This window comes from Coturnix japonica, chromosome 1 (genome assembly GCF_001577835.2).
Source record: "Coturnix japonica isolate 7356 chromosome 1, Coturnix japonica 2.1, whole genome shotgun sequence".
Taxonomy (NCBI): domain Eukaryota; kingdom Metazoa; phylum Chordata; class Aves; order Galliformes; family Phasianidae; genus Coturnix; species Coturnix japonica.
In genome coordinates this window covers 99960214-99974971 of record NC_029516.1, presented here as the reverse complement: position 1 = coordinate 99974971, position 14758 = coordinate 99960214, and the positions used below count along the sequence as shown (strand labels likewise).

At 36.9% G+C, this 14758-nt stretch overlaps 1 protein-coding gene across 1 annotated transcript in view; it reads left to right on the top strand.

Moving 5' to 3' along the window:
* Positions 1-14758, top strand: part of KDM6A (lysine demethylase 6A) — a 142925-nt gene that overhangs the window by 37696 nt on the left and 90471 nt on the right. The window contains exon 4 of the mRNA XM_032449218.1: positions 5732-5781. Coding sequence (XP_032305109.1) covers positions 5732-5781 — 50 coding nt within the window. The remainder of the gene's footprint in view (positions 1-5731; positions 5782-14758) is intronic.

Genomic DNA, 14758 nt, shown 5'->3' with positions numbered 1-14758 from the left:
TTCTCTCTTTCTTTATCATGTGGGAGTGATGTTTCCTTTTTCTAGTGACCAGGCACTTCACCTGACACCGATGACTTTTCATGTGTGATGGAGAGCAGCTCGGCAGCTACATCAGCCAGCTTCCTTAGTACCCTCAGGTTCATGTCATCCAGCCACATAAACTGGTACATGTCCAATCTCAGGAGGCTTAGCTTTTTGAAGTTTAGCCAGCCAAATGTCTGTGGTGGTCACATTAGCCTTGAATGGTGCCACTAGATGGTGTCAGCATCTAGTTAGATCTAACCTTACTTTAGCACTAAAACACTAAAAACTGTTCTTCAAAGTCCTCTTAAATTTTGAGGTATCATGAGGCATATCTGTTAAAGTAGACCATAGCAAAGCCATTCTTTTGTGACTTTATGATTTGTGATTGAATGTGCTAAAAACCACTAATAGAGGGATGTCTTTCAGGCAGTTTTTTTGCTTCCCGTTTTCACCTTGTTTGTTCTGGTTACATATTTGGAGTCTGGCTATGAAGAGAGTTTGGCTATCACGATGCTGAGATAATTATGTAATTTGTAAAGTTGTACAATTTTCTCATGCAATTAAGTAGATTAAAAAATCCTGAAGCCACATGCATGGTAATTATGTAAAATCTATTTTGTATTCGTTCTCAGTGTGAAATCTAGGAATCTTAAATAAGCATGAGTAAGAAAATAGTATCATCCTTGTCACGACTGTGAGATGTCCCTTGACCCTCATCCATAGTACGAGAGGAAGCAAAGTCTTTTGGGGAAAAAAATAATAAGATTGCATGGTTCTGTCAGTGTGTAACTGTAGATATTGCAGGGCTGGTGGTTCTAGGTGGCTGTAAAAGCCTTTTAATATATAATGTAACTGTATGAACTCATGGAAAGCAAGCTTTGTACTGCATGGCGGAGGTTTGAAAGACAGATTCTGAAGCCAGTTTTGATTCTGGCACTGGAGATAAGGTTCCTTACTGTCCAGTATCTCTTTAATTCTCTGGGTAGAAAGACAGTGTTCATCTCAGAGCTATTTTAGGCAAACAGAGTTTTATTCTTGTCAAGCAATATAGATTATTTTGATCTGAAAAGCTGTTTATGCCTTTAGGGCAAACAAGCCCATTACTCAGGGTAGGATGGCAAATGCTGTGTACCACTCAGTGGGCTATCGGGTTTACCAGAATGTGTGCAAAATGGTCTTTTTTTTTTTAAGCAGATATTGTAACATTGATTTTGGAGAATGATGTTGTCTAGAAGAGCATAAGCTACAATTGATAAGTAATGAAATACTTAGTGGAAGGACTGATACAGGTATCCAAGAACCCCTTTTATAGCAACTATTGAGTTGCTTGTCCCGTATTATTTTAGGTGTTGAATATGGTCTTTCAGCTTTGTGCTTTTAAGAGCATTTTTAGTGGGTGACAAGGTCATGTTATGAATGTGGTTAAGAATGAAGAAAGAAGTGTTTTGCGCACTGGGGAAAAAAAGTTTCTGTATATTTGGCTTGTAACAGTTCCACAGGTATAATTACAGTGATGAACTTTTAGATTTGAAAAGCTCATTAATAAGCTCATAATCAGAAGATTGTCTGCAAAATTCCTTGCTTGAGAGTGGTTTCAGGGTACTGATTTCATTATGATATTCTGTAGTCCTAGATTACTTTAAATGGATTCTTAAGGCTAGTTTCAAGTGGCACGTGGATGCTCAGATGCATAATTTAGCTTTCTGTGTTTCAATAAGTATTGATTCCTTTCAACCTTTTCTCTGTATTTTTAGTTTTGTATTATTCCTGGAAATGATACTACTTGCAAAACCAATTTTTTGTATAGATTTCTGATATTTTAATTTCTAATTCGTCTTTCATATTATTCTTATGTTTTAAATGAGAATTCCCTTCTCTTTTCAGAAGCATGCAGGTGATCCAGCTCTCTGGTAACCTTTAGAATATAGGGTAGTCTAAAAAGGGATGTCTTAACTGAGCATTTCAGAAACTTAATGAAAATGTAACTTGAAAAGTGGGAGTTTACAGCAGTGTGGGAAGGATGGTGGTTCACAGAATGTTTTTCTGACAAAAATCAGCTTGCCTTGTAGTGACCAGTCGTGAGTGGAAAACAAATGAGCAAATGACAATGTTCCCTTTAATGTTATTTTCAAAATGAGACTAATATGACTTATGACGTTAATTAGTATCTACTTGCTTTCTAATAATCCAGAGTATCCCATATTATTATTAGAATCATATAACTGATGAAGAATAGACTTTGTCTCAGAAGGGGATCTACTCAAAATTCTTATTCAGTAGGATTTGCTCTGTCTTTTAATCCTTCATTTAGAGTAAGTTTTGTAACTCGGTGGATTTGCACTCCTTTTATACAGTTAAAAACTTAGGGGGGGGAAGTTGTTTATAGATCCATAATGTGCTTTTTAGGTAAAATGTTGAACATTTGATTTCTGTTTTTCTATTGAGTCTAGGCTCAATGTACATACCTGCACATCATTGGATGAGCACTGGGGGGTGGAAAGTATGATTAGCTCCAAGGTCAAGTTTTACTGCTTTAAAATTAGCAGGTAGTTTCAGCTTTACAGAAATCTTAATTTTTCTAATTTGGTTTCTAGCCTCTTTTTATGTACAAGATTCTTGATAGGAGTGTGCTTGATTGGGAGTGGTTCACATAAGTTCTGGGGGGAAAAAAAAACAGTTGAATCTTCTCTTTCAATTTTTTCTGTCTGTTCTTAGTAGCAAATCTTGTGTGTCTGTGGAGTAGATGTTTAATGTAGCTGTAATCAGAGCTAAAATAAACTTTGACAGGTAACTAAGGTGAGCACTTATTCAGTGCTGAAATTGTGCTTGACTAACAGTTGCTAGTTGTCTAACTTACTTGAGGAGGAAAGGGGCATTTAGTTCCTCTTAGCAGATGTAAGGGATCCCTCAGGGGTTTATTGTTAACATTTTCAGCTCAACAGTGAGAATTCTTTCGTTTCATTTTCAAGAAGCTAAGTGCAGTGGCTGGTAGCAGCACAATGCTGTCACTCTAGAAGGAAGGGATGGTAGGTTTCTAGGTATGACCAGCAATTAATAAATAGTGGATCAGGAATAGTTAGGTACTGAGAAAGAGGAGGAATGATCACAAAATACCTGAGCTGGAATTAGCCCACAAGGATAATCAAGTTCAGCTCCTGGCTCCACACAGCACCACCCAACATCAAACCCTACGTCTGATAGCACAGCCCAGATGCCCCTTGAACTCCGGCACTGGGGGCTGTGCCCACAGCCCTGTGCAGCCCGTTCCATGCCCACCGCCCTCTAGTGCAGCCCCTTTCCCTAACCTTCACCTGACCCTTCCCCTGATCCAGCTTTAAGGATGAGTCCCTAGAACAGCTTACTGAAGCCAGAAATAGGATTGGGTACTTCAGGCACTTAGTGGAGGGCTGTTGTGTGTTCTTTGATTCTTCATAAGAATAATGTGATTTTTAGAATGAAAGTCTTTCTTCCCTAATATGCGTATACAAAATATGCTTTAACAGGCCGTGCTTTCCATGTACTTGCTTTTAATTGTAGCATGAGGCAGGAACATTAAAACAGTCATTTCAACTGTTAGTGTGGGAAGTCGGCATTTTATTGAAGTGTGGAAAAGGTAGTAAAGAAAATAATTTGTAAACATCAGGACTCCAAAGATAACTTGCAGAGTATCATGGAGCAAAGACTGTTATTTCTTTTCAATTGAGGATCTTTCCTCCACGTTAATTGGAAGAGCTGGTGGTACTTTGGGCAAGTTGCCTTGCAAATGGCTTTGGTGGAATCTTGTGCCTGCTGTGCTGCCTACTCTCTGACATGTGCTTTGTCTGGTCTGGATGCAGCAAATTGTGTCTTTCTGTCATGAAGTTATTAGTGAATCTGGAAAAAGAGTTTTGGGAAGCATCTCATTTTCTGTTGCTGTGAACATGCAGTTCATAACTCAGTTGCAGAATGTGACTGAGATGTGCTTACTCTTGACGTTCATAAGCTTACATTTAGACTGCAGTTATGTACTGAAGTTTGTACTGATTGGTAGAAGGAAACTGTACTTTTAAGTTTGGAAGAGCTTAGTCTAGTGGAGTAGATTATTAGAAGTTTCTGTTCAGCTGAGTTGCTTATAAATGTCTATACTTTTGAGTTTTGATAATCTAAGGCTGATGAGTATCCTGTTTGTTTTTTTCCTGTACTGGGCATCCAAATGAATCTGCAGTTGGCTTTACAGGTGGTTCCAGCAGTGAGAGTCACAGCCTAAGTGTGTTTCACCACGTCAGTTAGGTGCATGAGAAGCGTGGTTTTGATGAACAATATTGATCAGCACTTAGGAAGACTGGCAAAAGATCTGAAAGGTCTGAGTGTTTTGGTAGTGAGCTTGGTGGGGGTGGGGGAAGGATAAATAAAAGGTACTAAACAAAAAGATATTTGCTTTTTACTTGGTTGTTTTGTTGAATAGAATAAATCAGTGAATTTATCCCTGCTCCAAATGGAGAGCTACCATTGATAATCAGCATGCTTATTAGCGTGTTTATTTCTACTGACAATCCGAAAGTATTTAAGGCTATAGTAATGAAGAAAGATTGAAGATCAACAGGCTGCAGGATATAATCAAAGGAGATGGAAGATGACTGGGTGTATCCTCAGAGTGTATTTAAGGAGAGGAAGCTCTGTGTGCCTTGTTATTTAATCTATTTTATTCTTATTTTGCTTAAGCCTATATACTTTTGTTGAGTTATGGAAATCGGTGAGCAGGACAGGCATTGAAAGATGGTGTAATGTTGGTACGTAATTTATCCGTGGTACTTTCAGGAAATGAATCTGTTCATAAAGTACATATTATTCTTGCTGTCTTAAATCTGCTCAGTGCTGGTAATTTTTCAAAGCAGAGGTTGTCTCCTTTTATTGTTTGGAAAATGCACGCCATGTAGAAACCTTTCTCAAATCTGAAGATTTGTTGAAAAATCAAGGTCTTGGTGTTAGTGCAGAGAATCATTGCTTAAAACAGTACAGTTTTGATAGCGCCTATTGTAAAATTCTTAGAAGAACATAAGGCCTGTTTGCATTCTGGTCTGATGTTGCCATGTGCCTGTTAGCCAAAGGGCAAGCTGCATCAACAGGAATTTTAGGTCAGAAAAGAGAGATGCAGGAATGGTGATTTGGGAAGTTCATTGCTGAGTATTACTGTGCTGCAGTGCTTGCACTGTTTTTCAGCTTAGTCTCTTCTTCTTAGGTGAGTAACATATGAGCCTTTTTTTTTTTTAAACTTGCTTTTGTTTCTCCAGTTACTGAATGAAAGGACATGTGAAAATGATTTCTCTTTGTATGTCCCTCCACACTGTGTCTTTAGAAATTACAGGACATCGGGGAGAATGCTAAATGAGCTCCATGATTAAATTTGTAAATCTTACAGCAGCATTGTCCAGGAAGAAAGTCCCAAAATTTAAAATGTTTCCTTTTCTTGTAGGTTTTCCTTAAAATGCTGCTTGATTTACATTCAGATGATTAATAATAAATAATTTTTTTTAGCTGACATCTCATAAAACAAAATTATAATCGCAAGGAATGTGTTACACACAACAGGGCACTTACTGTGGCAGTGTTACTTTTATTAAACCATTTGTCATTTTAATATTGTGTTCTGACTCTTCAGATTTTTCTGTTTTACTCAAAAGAATAAAACAAAAACAAATTCAATACTGTTTCTTTTTCTTTCTTTCAGCATTATCTGCATACCAGAGGTACTACAGTTTACAATCTGACTACTGGAAGGTCTGTATATGCAGCTTCTAAAATTTATTCATTTATTTGGCTTCAATATATTGCTGTAATGATTGAATTTCTAAAATAGATAAATTTCGTATGTTTGGAGTACCTACCTGCTGTTTCTTTGTGGCGTATTACTTGAGCCTAAATGGAAATATTCACCTATTTGTGCAATATATCATAAATCTAAGTGGAAATAAATCTTCACACTGTTTATTGAAAGGACAGATTGGGTGGCTTTGCTACAGGGTACAATTTTTTATTATCTGCTTTTTTAATGTACACATATATTTGAATGCATGTGAGTACTGAGAGAACCTTAACCACTTGAAGGCCGCTGCATAGGTGTTGGATTTGTGCTTGGAAAGACATTCTCAGGTTGCTTTTCATTTTCATAGATGTCCCTCAGTATCTCAAGAGAGCATCATTATATGAAATGGGACAAAGTTCCGTTTGTACAGGCATGATATCTGAAAGTTAACGCGAAGATACCAGGACCTTAAGTGAATAGCGTTTCTAAGTTTCTTAGTTATAGTGTGGAAAAGATGGTTTTTGCTTTTTATTGCGTTGTCCTGTGAAATAATTTGAAGCTCATGATTTGGTCACAAGTGGAGGAAAACACATCACACTGTTTTGTGATCTTTAACAAATGTTTTTCTTAGAAGTGCTCTTAAGTACATATTTCAAATAGGGAGAGAGGGCTCGCTTTGGAGAAGACATACCAGCCTTCAGTAAACAATGTTTTGTTTGTCCTTTATGTTTTTCTAAGGGCTGTAAGTACGTTCTGAAATGTCTTGCGTTATCCTCTCCTGTTTGGGAGGATGGGAAATGAAAGGCAGTGTAAATAAAGCGTGGAAGAATGAGCTGGAATAGATGTGTTTTCCATGCGTATGGAATAGATGTACAATGGGAAGGTCCCGGGGAAATTGTTCAGTTTGGTTTTATGGTACCTCCTACTCCAGTACAGGTTGAACAAGGTCCATTTTTGGACCAGGTGATTTTTGCAGTTGAGGAAGTTGTTTTTCAGAGAGAAATGTTGTATTTAAAAAATGCAACAAAATTAGCATTCATCTATTCCTCTTGTGTGCGCCTGGAGAGTAAAAGATTGCTGTAAATGAGTGTGTTGGAATCTATTAATTAAATGTCTTGTACATTGTAATTGTTTCTATTATTTGTACTCATGCTAAACATTTCAGAATATTTTGTCTTTATTTCTAATGTTTTTTGGTTTTTTTTTACTCTACTGAAAGAAGTGATAAATAATTAGGAAATTTTCTCAACATCTTCAGTGTAAGTGATGCTATGTTTTATTAGACACAGAGCGCTTCAGTGTGGCTTGTAATATCTACAAGTAAATGAAATGCAAAAACTCTTTTGCAGTTCTATTTCAAGGGCATGGATGGCAGTAAAATGTGTGATCTCTGATTAACTTGTTGAAACCAATTTCTGTTTGTTCCATGCGCTACTATTCTAAGGTACCAGGTTCTTGTTTGACCTTAAGTCAAACTTGCACTTTTTAATACATAGTGTTATTTAGTGGTTTTTTTTTTTTGGTCATTGGGTTTATTTTGGGGGGGTCATAATTAGTTTTGACTTTTATCTGCATGAAAAAGAGCTTTTTTTCAACTGAAGCATCTTTTTGGTGAAGCCGATTAAAAATCAAACTAACTAGAGTTCTTTCTTAATGGATGGTGAAGCTGGTCTGGACTTTGTAGCAGAAAGCTGACTGGACTGCATCCCCATCCTTCCCTGCATTGAGCACATTTCTTGTTTCTTGTTGTGCTTAAGATCTTGTATCTACAAGAACGCTGAGTTTGCAATATATTTTTGGTCACCCAATGATGTGCTATTCTTATAAATTTAAAAATTGACAGCTATTTGCAAATGCATTAAAATAAACAATAAAAACCCCCAGTTGTGTTTCCTCACTTTACAACATTTGTTTTAAGATCCTGTATTAAAAAAGCAAATGATTTGAATTCTTTTGGGGATCAATTAAGCTGTTGGAAATTCTAATGGTAAAGGGGGAGAGAAGGGTGTGAAGAAAGGGTGGTATTTGTGAGCAGTGGTGAGAGCTGTGTGAAAGTACTGAGAAATTTGTGGAGATTGCTGAATCACGAGGGCTGTTATATAAGACAGGTTTGAAAACAGGCAGGAGCGGTCTTAGAAACTTGCGCAGCATATCGGAAATGATTTAGTGTTTCTCTGCAAATTGTTGTGGTTGAAATTATTGTCCTTTTTCTCTTTATGTATAGAACACTTCTAGAAGGGTTGTGAGAGTTTTTGTGAGAGTTTTTGCGTTTGCTTTGGGTGTGCATTGGCCTCCTTTCTTAGCATTTTTAGTGTGTGCTTCTTTGGGTTTTCACTGGTGCATCAGGTTGGTGTTTGTTCCGTCAATGGATGATCACCATAATACATTCATTCTGTGATTAATCTTTGTTTTTAATAGAATTTTTCATGGTCACAGTTGTTTGTTTGTTTTTTTTTACCAGATCTTATTTCTGTCTTTTGATGTATGATATTTGATGTTGTTTCGTTGCTAGTATGGGAGGCGATTTATTTTGATTCTGTGAAACAAAGATAGAAGAAAATAACTTGTATTTAGAATCTATTTCCATGTTATAGGCACAGAAGTGAAAGGTGAAAGATTGGGAGGAAGCTGTATTTTGCTATTGACCAGAAGGATGTTCATTCTCCAGGGTGAAACACTACTTACTTCCTAGGAAATACTATTTGTATGGGTAATTTTGATAGAGGTGCATTACATTATGTCACATACTCTTAAAACAGGCCACTTTTATCAGTAATCTCTTTGGGCACGTGCAGATCAGTGCAGGATTTCTGTGTTACTGCAGTTTTTGTTTGTCACAGGCACTGTGGTGTCTTCACTCTGCTAAAAAATATTTGACTTTACTGGCAAAGTAAATATCTCAACTTGGGTAAAAGCTGAGAGAACCTAATAGAGCTCTTTAGTTCAAGTACTTTTTTTTCCAATGTTTCTTATGTCTGTGCTAAAATAAATCTGCCTTCTGTGCAGTGTACTTCATTCGTATTTCTTTTTAAAACTCCTGTGTCAGAAATTTTGGGGGAGGTGAGGAGGACTGCGGAGGATGAACAGATAGGAAGGGCAGCTCAGGAGAGGGAGGCAACAACTAGAAATCCAATTTGTAGATTTTGATGCTGCCGAGAAAATAGATGTCAAGTGTTAAGTGTCTGCCATGGTTATCAGTTTTGACACGTTCTAAGGAGGAAAGGACTAGAACAGCAAGGAGTAAGATGCTTTTTATTTTATCTGAACGTGGTGGGAGATATCTGGCACCTGGAAAAAGCTATTTTAATCGTCTTGTGTGGCTGTATTATAATCCAGTTGATGACAATGAACTCTTCCATGTAGCATCTGGGTTCTATTAGTGCTGTCTTAACCAATTTCAGTACGTGAAAGAGTGAATGTGTAAGTGCAATATATGTGCGTCTCTTGCATTGACACAGTTCCTTGAGGTAGATCAAAGCTTCCCCTCCCTCCTTCTCTTCTTCCCCATGTGGGGCTGGGAAAGGTTTCACTGCTTGCTAAAGTGATTCTGGGGAGGAGTTTGCTGAAGAGCCTGGTTGTTAACTACTTTCATGGGGTCCTCTCTGCTTTGATATAGCGCTGTTATCGTTAACCCCATTTTGGTTTGACAATTGGAAGTACATTGATGTGTTTGGTTTTTTTTTTGGTTTTTTTTTTTTTTTTGTTGTTTTTGCAGGTAGGCATGTGTTCACATACTGTTAGAATTGTATACCTGTTGATGTTACAACAGAGATTTTGAATGAATAACACTTTTTGGTGCAGGTACATACTAGGTTGAGCTGCATAGGAAGCTGCAGGCTGACGTAGATGGTGGGCAGGTAATGTTCTTGATTGTAGGTCATGCCTGCAGGAAGCTCCTACGTGCTGGTTCTCTGCAGTGCTCCCATTAGCTGTCTGTTACATATGTCTTTGTAGTTGTGGAGTCAGTATGTAGCTTTCTAGACAGTGTTTTAGTCAAATCCAAAGTACTGAGGATAGATTATGAGAGAATATGAGGACAGCACTACTGATGTACATGCAGCATATGTTATTGTGAGTGTGTGAATGGAAAGTGGCCATCAGGCACTCTCTGCCTCTGCTTACTGGATGTTAGAACTCCTGTGTAAATTCATGATTTTACCTTAGGCCTTCTTCGTGTCTATTGACTTTTGATATCATGTTTGCAAATCATAGTTTCCTTGCAAGTTTCTCAGCTTGAGGAGAATCTAAAGCCATGCAGATGTTTAAAAACAAAAATAACGAAACAAACAAAAAACAATAACAAAAACCAACTTCTGTTGAGAAGGCCCAGGAAAGTGAGACTGAATAACTGTGTGTGCTTCTCATGGACAAAGAATCATAGAATTACTCACATTGGAAAAGACACTAAAGATCATTAAGTCCAACCACAGACAAACCGTACTACCCTAATTCTGACAGAAGTCTTCGCTGAGTTGTTGACTTATAACAGAAAGCAATTTTACAGTGTTCTTTGACATGTACACCTTCAGTGTAATGTAGCACCAGTTAATTTTTTACAGCGCTGTTTTATAATTAAACATATGTAGAATTGTGACAAAGGGTATTTTGTAACTTCATGGCTAAAACACTTAGTAGTAAAACTTTTTTTCTCTGGAGATCTAAAAGTAAGACCAAACATGTTTATTTTTGAACTTGACCTGGTGCTCGTCTTAAGTATTCCTGTATAACTTCTTTTTGTCTCTTAGATTTCCCTACTGATTGGCAAAATGTGATGGCTTTTTTTCTGTTTTCTTAATGCTACAAAATAGGAAAACAATGGAAAATGATGCTTTAACTTTGGATGCTTTGCTGTCCCTTTTTTGCAGACTAAGTCAATTTTCCCCCTTTTTAAGAAGTTGGACAAAAAGCAATTACTAGACACATTGATAACAAGTGAGAGAACATTTTGCATCTCAGAGGGTCTGTTATAAAACCGAGCAATTTTCCATTTCATTGACTCACAACTGTTTTATTTTCTTCTGTAACCTCAAAATATCTAGTAGAGGTTTTAGACATAATTCATCAAAACTTCAATTATTTTTTTAATAGGCTATAAATGCTTAGTTTAATTGAAACAGTACCATGGTACAGGACCACTAAGAATTACTGAAGCAGATAGATTCCTGAAACAAAAGTTGGAAAGGGCAGTAAGATTATGATATCTGGACACTAAATGTTCATTCAAACCCTTTGTTTTTTATTTGTAAAGTAATTTTTAATACATATATTCATTTTTTTTTAATGGAATGAGTATTTTGTGTGAGGAGATGCACTTGAAATGTTTCCCCAGAGGAGTCTTCTGAGATCAAAACTTCAATACGACATGCAAGGCTTTTAATCTAAATGATCACTAGCTTAGAAAAGATACCTTTAACCAAGTAATACTTAAAGAATGGTACATCTTAAGACTTGCAGCTTTGGTTTTGTTGTTGCTTTTGTTTGCTTGCTTGATTTTAATTTTTGTTTTAGGGTATATCTGTATGAAATTCTGCCTGTCTGCCGTCAAGAATGCTGAATTCTTAGTCCCATGCCACTGCTGTTAATGCAGACAAATAATGCAGCATGTCTAATTTTGTGTAAAGTAAAATTGTACATGATTCTAATAACTAACTCTCATTAAAAGATTTATCTAACAAAAATGAAAGGCACTCATGTTCCCTCTGCTCAATACGAATGGAGTAGGTGTAAAGTCTGAAAAAGAATGAGGCAATTTAACTAATAAATTTTGACATGTTGCTTTTGATCTCCCGGTAAATCTGATAAATTGCCCCTGTAACTGTATTGAGGAATCCATCCTTGAACATATCTTAACCAGTTACCTGTTTGGGTCACAACAGGTATTAGACTTTGTGGAGTGTACATGTTGCTATACTTCTAAAATATTATGCATTTGCACTAAATAAGAATAAGAAAAAAACACTCCAAGAAATCTGTGATTTACCATTAATGTTCTGGGTGCTAAGAGAAACTTTGCTTGAGTCAGGAGGGGGAGAAGGCAAGACAACATCTCAGAGTAACCCCTCCCCCATCTAGGTATTATATCAGTTTCCAAATAATACAACATTTTTAATGGTGATGCTTCAGCCTGGAATTTCAGCAGGAATGTTGTTGTCCCCCCATATGCATGATCTGTATAGATGTCCAAATATTCTGGATGGAAATGACATAAGTATCATCAGGGTTGATGGAAAAGTACCTTCAGTAAAGCTTTTCATGCGTGTTGAATTCTCCTATTGCAGAACTTTCCTTTGTGCATTAAAAACCTGTCATCCTTCATCTACCGATAGAATAATAGCATGCTTCCATTCTGCAGTTTATGATGAGAATGTAGAATGAGACATACTGAAGTGTGTCAATGAAGAAACTCATCAGTTTAGATTGCTGGGAGAGAGGCACGTTTAGTTGAGTAGAACAGCTCTGATTTGAATGGGGGACAAGTCTTCAGTAGGCGAGAACATTATTTGACTGTTAAGTATATTGACAATGACTGTGATGTTTGCCATTTCAGAAGTATTGCGTTGTTTGCAGAACCATAAAAGTAATAGAATTCCTTCATATGTTCATTTGATTGCTCTTAAGTTGCATAGAAAAGGTAAAAACAACACGCACTCCACTTTTTCTAGTTTGTACATTCCTGCTGAAACATAAGTAGATGTTGTGTATCAATAACGAATAGCATTTCTTTTCTTTGGAAATAAATATTTTTACATTCTTTCTTTAAGAGAAAAAAAGAAATTCTTTAGATTTAGACACAAATAACTCTCCTGAACTGAAATTTCAGCTCTGATTTTTGTAATCCTTTTTCAAGCACATATCTGATGAAAGTGTTCTGCCGCTGCATTTGGTGCAGCGTTACCTTGGTAATATTTCAGCCCCTTGTTTGCTTCCTTTTTTCAGAGTGATACAGACCTCAAAATCTCTTTCCTGTGGGGACTGGGAAGGAGTGATTGAAGTGCAAGTGGATGTAGTGCATGTAGATGGAGAAAGTTATGGGTGGGAAGGTTTGGGGATGCAGAGCTTGGATTCTCTTAAAGAGTCCATGAGTGATGTGATGCTAATAAGTCTCCCATTTTGAAGAAAAGGCAAATCACATGAAATGCTCTTTAGAGCTGCTTGATTGTGACCATACTGTCTGAAGCAATGTCAGAAGGATGGATGTCTAATGAAGAAATGGGAATCAGTTCTTGCACTGGCTCAGCAAGTCTCTTGTGCCTTCTCACCTTCTGGTAGTGATGAAACCACTGAGTCTTCACGTTCTCTGTGCTGTATTTCTTAATTTATGTTGCGAAGAGGCTACTTAGAGAACTTGCTCACCTGTTCTTATGTAGCTTGAAAAGATGCACTAAGTGAATAGGGACTTGGTAGTATTCAGAAGAATTTGGGGAAATATTAGCCTGTTGCCCATATCCACTTTGCTGGGTTACAGTGTAATATCAGTTAATTTTGTACAAGTGATTTGTCCTGCTGTGTCTTTTTATTCTTTGGTTTTTGTTTTTTTTTTTTTTTTTGACTCATTCACTGCAATAATGGAGTTGATGAATCAAAATGGGCCTGAGTTGGAAGGGACCTTGAGGATCAAGTTCCAACTTGATGCAGGACCGCCAACGTCCATATCTAATACAAGACCAGGCTGCTCAGGGCCCCATCCAACCTGGCCTTGAACACTTCCAGGGATGAGAGATGTAACATCTCAGAATCTCAGATATGGTGGAAATAGCAGGCAGTTAAGAACTTCCACTTTGTTTTTTCTTCCTAAGCCTGTTATTTATTCTGCTAGGCTGGAAGACTTAAATTTTATCGGATTAAATTTTATCTGATAAAATCAGACAAAAGAAATGTTCCTGGTTTCCTTACTCATTCAGTCGTCTTTGCTTAGCTTTACTGCTAAGAGTTTTTGCTTTCTCCGTTGACCCATCATTTAAGGAATTATTCTAGGTGCTTCTTTCTGAATTCTCAGGCTCATCAGAAAGATAACAATATCATTATTATTAGATATCATAACTACATAGATGCAGTATAACATGTGTTTTGTTTGTGAGTTATGTGATTGTTGTTTTGATTTGAGGATTTTTCTTGTTTTTCTTCTCTCCTCCCTACCAGTGAAATTGGGATCCATTTGTTTTATTAATCTTTTGGGCTCTGGCTCTTGGGACTAGACAAAGATCTGTTCCCAACTTTGTGAACTCTTAATGAAACTAAGAAAGCTGGAAAAAGTATTCCGGCCATGGTAAGCACTGTAGAAGGAGTAGATAAAGCAAAAGCAGCATCTGATACATGTTTAAAAGAAAATAGATGTGTGTTGGGGGATGGTGTTCAGTCATCTATGCAATTGACTTGATTGTTATTTTTGGAATGAGGAACATAAACTGATTGTAGTTTGCTATTACTATTTTCATTATAACTGAGGGATGGAAATCTATAATGGTTGCAGAGAAAGAGGAATCTCTTTCAACAGAACTGATGCTGATGGTGGTGTTTTATATTCTGTTGTTAACTGAGCTGTAGGAAATTTGGCTTATTGCAGCTTCTGGTTTCGTTGAAAGTTGCGTCAGTTTTGCATAATGCTGCAGACTTCCAGTGTTCTAATGATTTCAAAGCGCAAGTTGACAAATTCAGGGAAGAAAAATCCATTAAGAGGAATCAAATACTAAGACATTTTATTTGGTTTTAGAGTCCTCTGAACGACAAATCGCTGGAGGTTGGGGAATGTATCCTTGGTAGGGGAAGACTTAAAATAATTGTTGAAAATGAATGAAGATACTCTGAACCATAACTTCCACAGTAACTCTCTAGAAGTTCATATTACTCTATTTTTTATTTTTTATTTTAAGCTTCCCATCACTCACTACCTACTCAGGAGTTTGAGTTACATTTCCATTTGGTGACATACTATTTCCATTTTGGAAAACAAGG